At 39.6% G+C, this 16,458-nt stretch overlaps 1 protein-coding gene across 5 annotated transcripts in view; it reads right to left on the bottom strand.

Moving 5' to 3' along the window:
- Positions 1–16,458, bottom strand: part of RYR2 (ryanodine receptor 2) — a 251,063-nt gene that overhangs the window by 9,545 nt on the left and 225,060 nt on the right. For all 5 annotated transcript variants that reach the window (XM_060272866.2, XM_060272867.2, XM_060272868.2 and 2 more), the window contains 13 exons: positions 15,943–16,071; positions 15,280–15,384; positions 14,106–14,187; positions 11,016–12,319; positions 10,246–10,313; positions 9,447–9,594; positions 8,799–8,885; positions 5,826–6,044; positions 5,062–5,192; positions 3,472–3,514; positions 2,034–2,167; positions 1,280–1,340; positions 326–472 (listed from right to left, as the gene is read on the bottom strand). In XM_060272866.2, coding sequence (XP_060128849.2) covers positions 326–472; positions 1,280–1,340; positions 2,034–2,167; positions 3,472–3,514; positions 5,062–5,192; positions 5,826–6,044; positions 8,799–8,885; positions 9,447–9,594; positions 10,246–10,313; positions 11,016–12,319; positions 14,106–14,187; positions 15,280–15,384; positions 15,943–16,071 — 2,658 coding nt within the window. The remainder of the gene's footprint in view (positions 1–325; positions 473–1,279; positions 1,341–2,033; positions 2,168–3,471; positions 3,515–5,061; positions 5,193–5,825; positions 6,045–8,798; positions 8,886–9,446; positions 9,595–10,245; positions 10,314–11,015; positions 12,320–14,105; positions 14,188–15,279; positions 15,385–15,942; positions 16,072–16,458) is intronic.

Here is a 16,458-nt window from a genome sequence, read left to right as displayed (position 1 = left end):
GTGATCCATACCTACGGTAATGGCAGAAGAGAGGAGGCAACTTTTGCTTTTTCCTCCTCGCTCATTGCGGCCCCAGGAAAAGAGGCTTTAGTATCACTGATAACATGGTGCTGGTTAAGACATTCTTAGTACACGTTGCATGTTTTTAGAACTAATTAAGCAAAATCAGAGTTGCAAGTATGACTGACTTATCCTTTGAATTTTTAGGACAAACATGATGAAACTTAACCCTGTTGTTTCTATCTGTTCTGTTTGTATAATTGTTCCTCCTTACCAACTTGGTTTTAAAGGATAGTGTAGTTAATGACAGAAAAGACAACATTACCTGTTTGCCATTGTGAGTTACTGATGACAGAATAGTTCGCAACGTTTTGAATCCCATTGCTATGTCAAGAAGATGAGCAGCAAAGAAAAAGTTGTTGTAATGACCAAGGACTGACATGGTCATATACCAAGCAAGGTACAGAAAAGACTTCAGGGAGAAAGCGTAAAACAAAATTAGAAAAAAGGCAGACAACATGATAATTGTGATTAACTGGACTCAACTGCAAAACCAAATAACTCAGTAATTTATACAACCAGGTACAAGATTCCTGGTGCCCTAGCTCTGATCATAACAGCTGCCAAATAAATACAAAAAAATATGATTTTAAACATTTTAAATCAGTTTTATTTAACTCATATTCTTTTTAAATGAACAAATGTTTGTGCTGTTTTTAAATAACCTTGTTAAAACCTCTACCAAAAGCCTGCTTTTGTAAGTAAAGGAATGAATTGGGGAGAGAGGATATCCGATTTCAAGGTCTATATAACAAAAACAGCCAATATCATTTATCATTAACACAGGGTCTAGCAAGTCATTACAATAACTGGGATACACGAGGAACCACTATATCTCATCAGGATGATTTTATGCCCTCTAGGTGAGCTTTGCAATGTGTTCAGTTCTAGCTCTGAAAAATGTTGAATAGTTACATCTACAAGGAAACAGCATGGAAAATGCTTGTTTATTGCAGCATGAGTAGTCATAGCCAACAGCTTACTTTATCAAATGCAAAGCTAAACAATCCCTTACATGTGATAAATAGACTTTCTCCGATACAATAAAACTTACACTACATTACACGTGAATATCAAATGGAATTGGCCATATGTATATGTTTAGAGTCTTAATATAGCAAAGCATACATTTTCAACCTCACTTAAAATAGCCAAATCTCAAACTCTAAACCAGTTTCCTGCTTTAGTACTTAATATATATTTGATGGCATAAACTTACATTATCAGTGAAAACAACTCCTAATTTCCACATCTGATACTTTACATCAATAGAATTCAGTCTGGAAAAAATATATGAAAGACACAGTAGGAAATAACACTATATTAATATGTAACAATTACCTCATTCAGTCTGGGTATCAAGCCATCACTGCCCTGTTTTCAACATAGCTGTCTTAGAACCAATTCATATGAATATCATTTTAATTCCTGCTATTGCTATTGTTAAAAGTGGGAGTGGGGCAGATTCTGGTGATACTATTTTTACTTTTGTTCAGAAACCCCCACTGGAACAACACTGCATTTATACTTTTTCCTCCAAGAAGCTGACATCTCTTAACTTATTTGTGTTACTGTCATTGGTGCCAATCCACATTAAGGCTGTCATACTTAGCTTCCATTGAAACTAATGGAAAAGTCACATCTTGTTTAAGTTTTACTGATTTCAATGGCACTTGAGTATGACTAACTTGGAGTCTCCTTTTCCCTTACTGTCAAGGCCAGGGGTGTTACCAAGATAGGAAATTCTGGTAGCTGTTGTTTAAAAGCTACCAAGCAAGTTGTCTTTTTCTTCACAGCGCAAATACAATAGGAAACTTAATTTTTTTCATCGGCACCCAACACATGTACTGCTTAAGACTATCAAGTCACTATTAACTAAAAATAGTCACTCTTTAAAAGCCTAAGAACTGTAGGCTCTACATATGAAAACATGCTTAATTTTTTTTAAAAAAAACATTTTTTTGAAAACTTACACAGCTGATAAAGAACTATCTTTTTTGGGTTTCTTTTTTTCTCTAGCATCACTGAAATCTAGAGCAGCTTTGTCCATTCCCAGCAATTCACTGATTCTGTCCTTTCCATAGAACTCTCCATATTTATCCATAACCTAGAAGAATGGAGGTGATTGTTATTTTTCTCTCTACTTTGGAAACCTAATAAAACAGGTTATATTTCAGCTGAATCCAAATTATTTCAACAGCCCATTCACAATATATGTGCATAAAACTGATTGATCAATTATGTGGCAAAATGAACACGGAGACTTCAGTCAGGAACTGAGATCTGCTCTGTGTATAGCAGCAGCAGCAGCAGCAGCCATAAGCTTAAGGCTGGTTATGTGCACAAATAAAGAAAAAAATAGTTATATAAATAACTAAATTGGCTAAATTTATGTGTAAATATAGTCTATACATAGATATTACACAAATCTTATATCATTTTTTTTTCATATAAGGTGTATCAATTTCCTTTCAGTTAGCATCTTCCTAAAGAAACAATTAGAATGCAGAATTTCTGGTTGAAGATTTGTTCTCCCTAGGCCAAGCAAAGCTGCTGGTAGGAAGGGTGGTTTTCAACTTGTAGCCAGGGTAAGTGCTATGGATTGGGCCATGTGAACATTTTTAACACATAAGCTAGCCTGTCCTCCTCTGACAATGCTGATTAATTGTTAGATGGAAAGAAGAGCAGTGGGCCCCAGTCAATGTGTAAAGTGTGCTTTCTTATCTCTGTAACAGTGCCAGCTGCAGAGCCTTCTGTAGGCAGTCATGGTTACAGATGGACAAAACATTCTTGATCCAGCCCATGTCCCTTGCACTAAGAGTCGACTAGCATGTCTGTTCCATCCCAAATGCATGCAATTAAAAAAAACAACCCAAAAAACCCCAGTTTCAAAACACACTGATTTAGAAATACTACCCAAGTGCTCTGAAGGGTCACTGCTTCATTCTTTCTTGATTTAAAACTTTCTGCATGTTTGCAGCAGCTTGAAAGTGCACCACCTGCTGTGCATGTGTAAAACCTTGTGGGTGCAACACCCCTGGAAGTCGCGGTATGTTATGGTGTGTATAGAAAAAAGGATGGCTGTCCCTATGAAACTATGGAGCAGCCATCTCTTTTCTGTACAATACCCTTGGACCATCTTAGTGTGTGTTTTTTAAGCACACCTCAGTGAACCGTGCATAGAAAGCTTGGAGACATGTTGTCTAATTTGCATGTTCCAAGTATAGTCTGTCCAAACTGTGGAGCAAATCACAGTTCTCTGAAATGGGGGGCAATACCTCTGCAGAAAGGCTTTATATAACTGCATTAAATTAATAATAATGGATACAAGTTATAATGATACAAAAGGACATGTATAAGTAATTTAGACAAATTCTAAATTACAGAATTCAACTATAATAAGAACATTACCTTTCTTTTTACAAACTTGTCCCAATAGTTGTTAGGAAACGATCTAAAGATATACAAAAGTAAGATAGCACTCATATGAGTAAACATTTTTCTAAATATCAAATTCACAGGTAACACTATTGTAGGAATTGCCTACAGGAAAAGCTCAATAAACTACCTAATCCAAATGTATTTATAATATGGTATAGGTTTACTAAATAAATTCATTCCATAATTCAATTTATTATAGGTTTAGTTTACACAGGTAGTCCTAATTACAAAAAAAAAAAAATCCAGTAGGAATGTCTTCCTTCCCTAGTGAAATTTCCCATTCAGATGCATCAATGTGTCCACAGAACTCCCACAACCCAACATTGTTTCATGTGAAGTTTTGTTTAAAGTGTACTGGATTGCTGGTCTCTATTGTGACACAAAATAAACTTTTGCCTACGAGATGCAAAAATGACCTTATTTCAGGTTTTTCTGCAGATTCTGTTAAGCTGTGTGTGTACTAAATATCCCTTTCATGAGTAGAAGAAATACCTATTTTTGGTAATCGTCTTCTTTTATGGGAGGAAAATTCACATCTTTAGTGATTAGTCTGGGCCAATGCTTGCACCAGATTTCTTCTTTTTAACCATTATTGATGTAACTTAACTATATGGAGATACATGATGCGTCAGTTCACATGTAATGCTAAACTGAGCAGTTGGAGATTATGCATAATGACCAGAAAATGTGCAAAGTTCATGGCTGGATGATGTCACTATATGCACATTTCCCAAGGCCTGTTGGAGATTATGTATATTGACTAGGAAATGTGCAAAGTTCATGGCTGGATTATGTGCAAACTGTATTCCTCATGAGACCTGGTGAATGTGCACAGTTAACCCATTCTCTTTAAAATATATAGCATGAATAAAAGTGCCAGGTTCTCTCTATACAGTCATACCTCGGTTTAAGTACGTTTCGGTTTGAGTACTTTCAGTTTAAGTACTCTGCGTACCTGTCTGGAACGGATTAATCCACTTTCCATTACTTTCAATGGGAAAGTTCGCTTCAGGTTAAGTATGCTTCAGTTTAAGTACTCCGTGGACCGTCTGGAATGGAATAATCCACTTTCTATTACTTTCAATGGGAAAGTTCGCTTCAGGTTAAGTACGCTTCAGGTTAAGTACAGACTTCTGGAACCAACTGTATACTTAAACCAAGGTACCACTGTACATTTAAAAGGATGAAACATGAATAAATAATTGGACGTGTCACCTTCCATGTGTTAGATGGATTTAAAAATGCATATCATTTTAATTTAAGTAAAAGAGAACCAACTTGACTTGTGAACCAACATTTATGTTTCAAGTATAGGCATGCCATTGAAAACAAAACTGCTATTTGCAAAATGGAAGATTTTTTTACTGATATCCTCACAACAAAGCAAGCTAAAATGTACATTTTATAGCTATATAAAATAGTTTATAGCTATATAAAATAGTTATAGCTGGAGTTTTCTGTACTGCAGATGAATCCAATCACAATTCGCTACTTCCAAAATTGAGATACATTTACACAAGCTTCAGGAAAGATAGGGGGTGGGAGAAGAAAAATATTTACTGTGTGTTGATGACAAGTCTATCCCACTGCCCTTTAATATCATCTTCTGAAGGTTGTTCTGTAATATACAGCCCATCAAATTCTAATTTCCGTGCGACTTCCTTTTCTCGTTTAAATATAACCAGTGGAACCTGCAACCAAACATAAACATACCAACATTTGATTTAAATGTTCTACAGCACTTGGAGCAACAATATCTTAAGAACAGCTGGTTGTTGGGGGAAATGCAGACTGAATGAACTGTACAATTTCTTAAAGGAAGTATATATCGTATAAAGTGAACTGGATCACTTCGCTATTGTATTGTGAGTGGAACAGTGTTTGTATAAGGTACGTTTACATTGCAATGTAGTCGAAGCAAAATTCCAAGTATGTTTGGTACTTGACCAATTAATTATTCCAATTATCTTATTTTGAAGATTTTGTTTTAAACAGAGAAATCTAACTTTGACTCTTAAATCTTTGATAAAATAGGATATCAAGGTATTGCGGGTTTTCTACTGTTCCTCTTGCCACTTCTGAAACATTTCAATGTGCTGTATCTAACAATATTTCATATTTATAGCACATTTTACAAGATCCTTAGTATCATTACTTCAAAGCAAGACCTTCATTGACTCCCAGTGCCCTGGATATTTTAATTGAGGGAACTGTGTGTGTGATTGAAAAAGCATCCTGCACACAAGCCAAAAGAAATATTTAAAGATACAAGACGTTATTTGTAACTACTTCAGTGGAAATGTATGAATTCCTTGTCCTCTTACTTTCAGACAGTAATATCCAATGATGCAGAAAAAGGAAATGACTGTGTGCAGAATGGCTAAAATGCGGAGTGTGGGTTCCATGTAGCCACTACTTTCTTCAAGGACATAGTGCACTGTGATGATTCTATGGGACGGACTTTCTAAGCTGCTTAGCTTGGAGTTTTCAGCAATATTAACCACAGGGACCTCCTTTTCTCCAGCCACTGCAGATGTGGAGACCTGTTGAAATAAATTGAAGTGAGTAGAAAAAATAAAAATGCCCTGACTGTGAATTTCTGTTGCGTGTGGAGACCCTTTAACCAGGCCTAGGAATAAATCCAGTCAGGACTCAAATTTTTGGTTTGGTTTTTGGCAGAATTTAGGCCACAACTTTATTGATTACAAATCAAGTGAGTAGTGGCATAGGCTCTGGTTTGACTAGCTACCTGCAGCCCTGCAGGCAGCGCTGACTCTGGGCACCAACCATAGGTCAGCCTTCGGTGAACACCTGGGACAGCACAACCCTGCACGGGGAAGACCAACTATGAGTCTGTGGATTCCTTCTTAAAGGAATACCCAACACATAGGGATGGCTAGGCATCCTGCCACCCCTATCCACCTCAACCAGAGCCTATCCGCAACCTTACAAGTTGTGACGATTTGTTACATGGCAGGCGAAACCCAAATAGCACCAGCCAATCAGCCAAGTGGGGAAAATTCCTGCTGTGCCCATGTCCCAATGACAGGCGACACACGACGGCATAGCAAGGTCAAGCGCAAGCCCTAAATATAGGGAGAGGTGGGCAGGTGTTCTGATGCACTGAGCCCGAAAGAGGAAGCTCAGGGCAGTGCATCAGCTTACGTAGTGGTCCCTCTATCAGTTTGACTGGCGTCCTGCTAGCCCAATTGCTCCCAAGATTGTGGGACCACCAATTGGGTGTTGTGGCCGCTCCAATGTTCCCACCCACAACACAAGGCCTGATTGCCAGGTCCCACCGCAAAACATGCCCTCTTGTGAGGGAGGACCCGATTTCTCAGAGTCTCCTGGAGGGCATTCCTGGCATGTAAGATGGCACCTCCTCTTGAAGCATTCAGGGACCAAACACTTGGTTGCTTCTCCAGGGAGAGGAGCCACTTACCTCCCAGACCCAACTGGAAGATCCAGTAACCCATCTGCTCATTCAGAAATACATTTAAAATTTATGCCTGTTGGTGTAGTGAAAAAAAGAATTAACAATAAACTTGGCAGTGTTAATAGTCAAACAATATAAAACAGGCCGGAAAAGTAGGAGGAGGAGGACAGGCAGGAACAAATTCCTAAAGTTCTTACTTTCCTGCTCTACATGTGTGGAGCATAAACTGGATCAAGCTAATAACCCCTAGTTCTAGGAAGGAAGAAATGGATTGAATGCCCAAAGACATTTGGTCATACCATGAAGGGCACTTCTAGGTGCATGTAAAGATCAGCTCAGGTGGGACTAGATCTCCCTCTCGTGGCTGAAGGCAGGAATTCATTTACCAGAAGCCTGTGGGTCTCACTCTGGGTCCATTGTTTGCATGTTAAATCATTTAGAGAGGAGAGAGTATACACAGCAGCAGCAACATTAGGGTTGCCATACATCTGGTTCTGCCGGATATGTCCTCTTTTCATTTTTAAAAGCAGGCAAAATGCCTGGAGTTGTTTTTTGTTTACGTGTGGCAACATTTAGTCTTGTGCCTAGCGAGCATCAGAGCAGCGACTCTAAGCACCTGGGAATGGAGGACTGGGGGCGGGGAGAGAGATACGGAGGAGGGGAAGGCGGAGACCAGTGGGCATTCGCCTTTCCTGGAGCAGAAGCTGCAGAGGGAAGAATATGCAGACAGGAGCAATCAGTTTCAGAAAGCAAGCGCATCATGGAAGAGAATGGAGATTTAGTCAAGGCTAGAGGCAGAATGGAGCACTCAAGCCAAAGGGTGTTGGGGCCTGAACGATCAGCCCCAGAGGCAGCGGCTATTGTTTTTGTTGCCGTTTCCCCTATGACTCGTCTTGCTGCTGGACAATGTGTGTGGAAGCTGGGAGGGGTTGGCTGCAGGTGGAAACTACTCTGTGGCTGGAGGGTATTTAGCCGGTCACCCCCACCTCATCCCTGCACCCCTCCCGATCTGTGTATTCTTTCTCTCCCCCCCCCCCCAGGATCTTGTGCTCTTTTGGGGATGACCCATAGCTTGGTGGTAAAGTACATGCTTTGGATGCAGAAAGCCCCAGGTTCAATCTCTGACATCTCCTGGTAAGGGCAAACCCTCTCCGAAACCTGGAAGAATCACTGATGGTCAGTAAAGACAATACACTGAACTAGATTTGTGTGTGTCATACAGTGATAAGCTATGTAACCTTTTTTTGCTCTTAAAATGTCAGTTTTCAGCTCAGATTGTTTTTATATGCTGGGATCACCCAGGAAGGCTGAAGAACAAGAAAGCGTATATGTTTACTTTTTGTGCATATGTGGTGGCGCTGTGGGTTAAACCACAGAGCCTAGGGCTTGCTGATCAGAAGGTCGGCGGTTCAAATCCCTGTGATGGGGTGAGCTCCCGTTGCTCGGTCCCTGCTCCTGCCAACCTAGCAGTTCGAAAGCACGTCAAAGTGCAAGTAGATAAATATGTACCGCTCTGGCGGGAAGGTAAATAGATCATATGAGTATTAGGAAGAAATCTCCCATTGGCACCAATTTTTCTTACCTCTTTACAATTTGAAAAAAGTCAATTAAGGTTTGGGGTTTGTTTTCCGCGCTCTGCTCTGGTTCGCCAGAAGCGGCTTTGTCGTGCTGGCCACATGACCCGGAAGCTGTACGCCGGCTCCCTCGGCCAGTAAAGCGAGATGAGTGCCACAACCCCAGTCATCCGCGACTGGACCAAATGGTCAGGGGTCCCTTTACCTTTACCTATACTTTCTGTATACATTTTCATTTTTAGGGTACTTCATTTACACATCAGTGGATGAAAACATGAAGGAGTTACCTTATAGAAGAGCAGAATGAAATTAATGGCAAATGCAACAAACAAAGCCAACATCCTCATATTGTAGAAATTCCGAGCAAAATAGTTCTGAAAGACAAAATAATAAATGTTAAATGCACTAAATACTTACATTTGAATAGTTTAGCTCAATTAACATACAGAATGTGATCTTGAAAGAGATTACCGTATTTACTCAAATCTAATGCTCACCTTTTTTGGCCAAATTACGTTGCGAAAATTAAGGTGTGCATTAGATCCGATGGCACATTTACATTCACCAGCAAATACTTTTTTTGGTGTTCATTAAGGAATTCACATAATCCAAGTGAGTCATGATTTTGGTCTTTTAGCCATGATCAGATAAAGCAGGGTTGGCTAATCTTCTAAGGGCTGCTGATCAACCCTCAGAGGACCACATGCTAGTAATGGGTGTGGCCAGAACAAAAATGGTCATTGCCAAAGTGGGCCCAGACACGCAGGTAGCACACATACCACCCCCTCTGCTGATATATGCCCATCAGCAGAGTTCGGGGCAGGCTCCTCCACATCACAGAGGTGGCCTTGGAGGAGAGGTTCCTCTCCGTCCAGTGCTGCAATTGAGAGGAAAATTGCTTTCCCTGCTCTTCAGAGATGACTTATTCCACTTACAAGAAGTTTCTGCTGGTATGCAATAATTTTCTTCCAGAAGGCTGATTCTTGTGTTTCTGGCTCACCATGCCTGTGTTTGTGATGCTGCCTCTGTTTCTGCTTTGCTTTATCTTCTATTGCTTTCTCTTCCTTTTCTCCATCTTCTCCCCTAAAAGCATAAATCTTATTGTGAGTCACACTCTACTAATTAAAATATAATCTCTCATTGGAAAAAGAAACAAGCTGCGTCAATCACAGGTTTCATGGGCACTTTAAAGAAGACTGGGTCCTCTTTCAAGCACTTACTGTATGTGAAATGATCACAGCTGGAAAGGGCATTTAGGGAAATGTATAATGGATAAGGACATATAAAAGCCCTTAAGATACAAGACACTTATAATGGATTTAACACAGTGGGAAGAAAATAAATGTGGGTTAAAAAGGGAAAGGTCTTTACAAAGCAATTGCAAAATAATTAATTCACATTGAAGCACATAGGATGTAAAACACTTTAAAACAACGACTGCTAAAGTGATCACTGTACTCCTCTATATAACTGAGCTGTTAGAACAGGCATCCCCAAACTGCGGCCCTCCAGATGTTTTGGCCTACAACTCCCATGATCCCTAGCTAACAGGACCAGTGGTCAGGGAAGATGGGAATTGTAGTCCAAAACATCTGGAGGGCCGAAGTTTGGGGATGCCTATGTTAGAAGATAAGGACATAAATACAACTGAGTTGTCATTTATTTCAATGTGTTTTGCTTCCAAGTGCATTTAAGACTACAATATTCATAAGTGGTAGAAATATTGACACATACTCTGCTTTCTCAGGTACAAATTTAGTTTCTTCTTTCTCATCCTTTTCATCTTCGTTCACCTTCTGGTCCTTCAACAAATAAGGAGGAAACAATTATGGCACTGCACTACTTTCAAGTCATGTTTTTTTAAAATCCTACCCAAACCCAGCACCATAGCCTTGAGTATGTCATTTAAAATATACTAATGTTCACGTTGAGTAGAAAATGAGGACACTCCTATTTACTTGAAAACATTGTTTTCTATTTAAAACTCAAACCAATTATAAGCAGAGTAGATGAGGAGCTCTAACCATGTCACTTTAGAAAGATGAAAGCTTTGCTTGCTCAATATTATTTTTGTTGTTGGTTGTATTTTTCACAAAAGGTGAAAGCAACTTACACAAACCAACATGAGAAACAGTAGTAGAAGTGACCTAGAGTGTTCACTGATAAGTACGGAAGAGTATTTATTATTTATTTTTTTATTATTTATTTGTTGGATTTATATATTGCCCTATGCATGGAGGTCTCAGGGCGGTTCACAGAATCTGAGGGCGGTTCACAGATTCAGCACAACCCACACAACTAAGATACGACAGAAAATTAAAGTTCAAATAACAAATAGTGATGGTGCCAGGCATGCCTCTCTAGAGAGAATACTCTGTAGCTGTTAATCCATTGAAAAATGGGATCAACATGCATGATGTGCTGATTTATATTTCCTAAAAACAAATTTTAAAAGTCTAAAAACCAGATTTAAACAGTAAAGACATACAAATTATAGTGTGTACCTGTATTTTTTCTTGCACATCGGGTAAGGGGAGTAAAGAAGGACTGCTCAGCAAATCACTTAAGCCTGCATTGGGATTATGTGGGATTAGTTTATATTGTCCTCCCTCTCTTTTTAAATCCAAGCCAAATATGTCAGAGAGGAGGTCACTATCTTCTGACAAAGCTTTGAGATCGGTCAGGTCTTCTGCAGGCAGGGGAGCTTCTGTTGGCTTTCTTTCCGCTTCTTCCCCTTCACCACGCACCTCATCTTGAGTAGGGTCAGGCATGTTGGCTAAGAGTTCAGCCACTTTGATTTTCTTAGCCCCTTCAACTAGGCTTCCTCCAAGCAGCAAACTGTACATGATTTGAAAGAAGCCTCGGAAGACACTTGATATGAAATGCATTAAGCCCATTAAAATGCTCCAATAGGAGGAGAAAAAAGCCATTGCCATGTCTTTCATGGTCATCTTTTTCATCTTCTTCATCTGCTTCTTGATACTTTTCATGCTTAGCACTTTCATGAGTGTCATTATGTTATACCTGAGAGCTACTAAAGCTGATTTAACAGTTACTAGAGAGAAGAAGCCCATTCTGGGATCCTGTTCCTCGGGTTTCTCGTTCTCATTTTCTTCTTTATTTGCAGACCTCTCATTCAAATCTGATTCAGAGATCTGAGCTGCCAATTGCATTTCAAATATGGTGTCCTCACAAAAATTAACAAAGAGCTCCATTTTTTCCTTTTCCCCTCCTTCATTTACTACATCAAATATAAACTGTCTCTTTGATTCTTTAACTTGAGGTTTTTCCCACTGTGTCCGACTTGATTCACTTATCTCAAAGTAAACTCGTTCAATGCGCTTTGCGCTACCCATTATCTCTATACGCCCTAAGAAGGGCTGGAAATAGTTCAAAACACTATCCGCCAGTTCAAGAAAAGTCTGCAACCGAGTGTCATGAGGCATGTGCTCTGACAAGTTTGTCAGGAGGACAGCAACATTGAAGCCAATGTCTTTGGCTGGCTCATGAAACCGTTTCACAAATTCTTCATAGTCCAAAGTCTCATTCTCATCTGTTTCGGCACATGAGAGCAAAAACTCGGTTTCCGATTGAGTGTAGTGTTTGTGGCTCTCCATGGCTTTGTGGAAATCTCTTTTTGAAATGATACCCTTTCCGTCGGGATCATATTCTTTGAATGCATCAGAGAAAGTTAAATCCTTCAGTTTTAGGAACATATCAAAAAACTTTAAAATCATTTCTACATTGTTGGAGGATTCCACTAGCATGTCAACCATCTGCTTGCCGATTGTGCCATTCACAACATTACCTGAATGTGGAAAAGTGCATTGAAATTTTTATTAAAATATTTACTCAGTTAACAACTAGAGATATATAATGCCTTGTTAACTATTCCAGACATCAATAAAAAATACTAGATAGAATTTCAGAGATGAGCATTTTGAACTACTGATAGTAAATCAGGGGGTGAGCAACGTTTACGTTAGGAGAAAAATAATCAGGCTTGTAACATTCCATACTTTTTGTTATACGCCTTAAAAGATTGCTTAAACATCATGATATGAATACAACAAAGTGTTAAACTTGCTGAAGCCTACTGAAATCAACTGGATTACGGATGCTTAACTCTGTGTTGGATTTAGGCCTTTACTTCTTTAGCATTTACCCAGATTTCCTGTTTACTGAAATATCTCCAGTGTTCATTTACAGATAGAATTTACATGCGGGTCAGTAGTGAATATGGCTGTTGCCTTGCTTTAAAGCAGGGGTGAGGAACCTCTAACCCACATACCAAATTTGGCCCAGCATGGGTCCCAATTTGGCTTACAAGGCTGTTTCCCCCTAGCCACGCCCATCTGTTGTCACCAGGTGTGTGGCAGGTAGAGACCAGCTGAATTGGCTGCCCAGCTGAGTTTCTTGTGGGAAATCAGATTGCACAGCTGATCTTTGTAGAAAGCAGGATTGACACTGCCACCCATCAGCTGAGGGGTAGTGAGCTGGAGGCTGCTGCATGGGCTGTGTGACCAAATTTCCTGCGGGGAACTCAATCACACAACCACTGTGGAAAGGAGCAAATCCAGCCCTATGCTCAGCACTGGCAAGCACAGGGCTGGCAAAGCCTCTTGCACTGTGGCTGCCAAGTACCTGGTAACCACAACTGGCTGTTGGGGCATTTTGCTGTGGAAGAGATTTTGACAGGTGGGCACAACAACCCACCTCTCAGTTATCTGGCATAATGATGCCAAGGTGATTGACAAGTGGATGCTCACGTCCCCCTGTCAAAGTTGGCTTGTAAAACTGGAAACAGATAAGGATCTGGTCTGCTGGGCCAAAAAGGTTCCCCACTGCCGCCTTAAAGAAGGGAACCAAATAAAACATGTGGGTAAAAGCAATTTCATACGCATTGCAACTTGTGTTCGTGGGAAATCACGAATCCAATAACAGACGCATTGGCTGGCTATAAAACAAAAACATTCTGAAATAATTTCAGCTAGAAGGCCACAAGATGCAAAGAAAAGATAGAAAAGGGCTTATGAACAAAAAGAAACAGAAGTCAAGCTTTGAATAATTTGTGCATTTGGATAAAAAGTGATCCATTTTGTATAAATTCTGTTTTGAGGCTTTTATGAAGACTGTTTATAAAACTGAAACCCATAGAAACAAAAAAAAGCAAGTTATGTTAGTAAATACTGTTTTCTCTACAACCTTTACACAATAACAGTAAAACTTAACATTTTACATTGTGCTTTTACATTTTACATTGTGCAAGTACATTAGGGGATGCTGGTGGCGCCTAGGGCTTGCCGATCAGAAGGTCGGTGGTTCAAATCCCCGCGACGGGGTGAACTCCCATTGCTCAGTCCCAGCTCCTGCCAACCTAGCAGTTTGAAAGCACGTCAAAGTGCAAGTAGATAAATAGGTACCGCTCCAGCGGGAAGGTAAATAGATCATATGAGTATTAGGAAGAAATCTTCCATTGGCACCAATTTTTCTTACCTCTTTGCAATTTGAAAAAAGTCAATTAAGGTTTGGTTGGGGGTTTGTTTGTTTCTTTTAAAGGAAAAAAAACAGTTTTAAAATGAACTTGAAATTACCTTCTAACATAGATAACAACATGACCACCATATCCTTCTGAAGATCCATTAATTCTTTCAGTAATTCAATTTGGCTAGAATCCTGTCAACATAAAATACAAGATTCATGGCAGTGTTCTTTTAGCCCAGCAACTATGATCATATTTAGAAAACTATGTCTCTGGCTTAGAATTGGGGGCTCACTGGTTTCTGATAATATTGTGACAGCTACAGGTCCCTGTGTCACTTTGAACATTCGAGAGTAGCTTTTGTGTGATGGAGAAGGTGGAATGGGAAAGGAGGGGCCGGAAGGTGGAACACAGCATGTGACTCTTTGGATCAGATCTTTAAAAAGGAAACTTAGTTTTCCCAACAATAATTGGTTGATTTGGAACCAATTGCAAACTATCTATGAATAAACAATAGCTTTGAAATGTGGCTTGAAATAATTAACATTTTTCAGATTGAAAATCAATCATTTCAATATCACTCAGGATTTGAAAGCAGGTTAGCCAAACCCTGACATGAATGAGTCTGGTTAAACATGTTTCTATTGGTGCAGATGTAATATGGAACTATGTTTAAAGCTGAAAGGGAAACAAAAGGAATTCAAAGTGTAAAAAAGGAGGGTGGGGATAAGATGGCATGTGAAACCCCCTCCAAGTTTCTGGTTAAGTGCAGTTATATGTCTCAGCAGGGCACACTCGTGTAAGTGAAAAATGTTTACACCAGAGGTGGTTAACTCCCACTTTAAGGGGCCTGATGTGACTGCCCAATGAATTTTTATTGCTGCCAAGATCACACTGATTTTGGTGACAACAAAAGTTGAGGACATACACAGCTGCGATGGGCATTCTGATGAAGATGAAATTTCCCACTCCCTGGTCATCAGATTAATCGTTGGATGAGCAGAAAGGGGATGATACCTACCCTAGCTACTCTATATGGATCAGTGTTTATGAAGATGAATGAAGACCAATCAACTGAGGATAAATATTGATAAGACAAGGGTTCTATTGACCAATGATGGTTAGTTTCAGGAATTGGGATGTCAGCCTGCTTTCAACAGGCTAGCACTCTCCATGAGAGACAAAGTATGTAGCTTTGGGTACTCCTTGATACTACAAGCTGTGACTGTCTTCTTTAATAAAGTAAAGTAAATTAATTTTTTTAAAAATATATAGAGATATTGTACCTGAGAAAGCTTCATCTGCATATGGGCAAATACATGAAGAAAACCAACAACAGCATCCCACAGTCTGCTATGCGCCAGACTCTGCTGGTTACCCGTACATGGTCCCTGAAAAAGATGTTTTAACAAACAACAAAACTGAAGTTGAAAAGGAAATATAACATAAGCTGCCTCTGGCTGATTACTGTCATGACAGTGGGAATGGCTAATGAAAATGTTACACAAAGGAAACGTCTTTGAGAACAAACTCACACGCTTAGCCCAAGCCCATGGAGTCCCTGTGAAAAATGGGTTTCCCATTCACCTTCACATACACAATAATTTGTATACACAAAATTGTCCACCTATTTCAATGGAGACTGGATTAATTGTAGGGAAGCATCCCTTGGACAAGAATATGAACAGAGTTACTGGGCAATATCCAATGAAAGGCTTCCACTAGAGGATTTCTGCTTCCACCACAGAACCTCTCCTCTTCTTTCTCTGCACTCTCCCCAAATTTGTTCTAGAGGGTTGGGGGACACACCCACCCCAAATATATCTAGTGGGAGAGGAGAGGGAAGTTATATTGTGCAGCCAAAAGTTATTGCCCCAAATGTTCTTTCTTACCACCCACCATACATGCAGACACTTTATACCTTGTTTGTGGATTGTTTCAAACGTTACCTGAATATATTCTGTAAGAGTATTGAAAACCTGCTTAGCAACTTGAATTGCTTTAGAGAAATTACGTTGTCCTTGTTCATCAATAACATCCTTTCCAGAGTAATACCAATAGAAATCACTAATTGATTCCTGAAAGTGGATGAAGAAATATACAAAGTGCATGAATTCACAACTCAGAAACTAGAGACTATTTTTGTATTAGACAACTAACTGAATAACCATTACAGATAACATCAGTAAATTTGCATTTGACAAATTTTAAAAAAGTAAAGTGTTCAGAAAGTCTCCAGAACTATGACACTGACTAATGTCATTTTAAGTTCCAGTTCCCAGAATTCTTCTAGACAATGGAAACTCCATTGCAACTAAAAATCATGAGAGGACAGAGTAAATCTCTAGTTTACATTAGCTTTTTTTCTGGGGCTTGATTCCTTTGCTGCTTTTTGCAGCCTCACATATTCGGGAAGATGCAAGAGATCATGGCTTGGCAATGAGCTGGAATTGGAAGAGAGTTGG

Source organism: Zootoca vivipara, chromosome 3, assembly GCF_965207765.1.
Source record: "Zootoca vivipara chromosome 3, rZooViv2.hap1.1, whole genome shotgun sequence".
NCBI lineage: Eukaryota > Metazoa > Chordata > Lepidosauria > Squamata > Lacertidae > Zootoca > Zootoca vivipara.
This window is presented reverse-complemented; position numbering and strand designations above follow the sequence as displayed.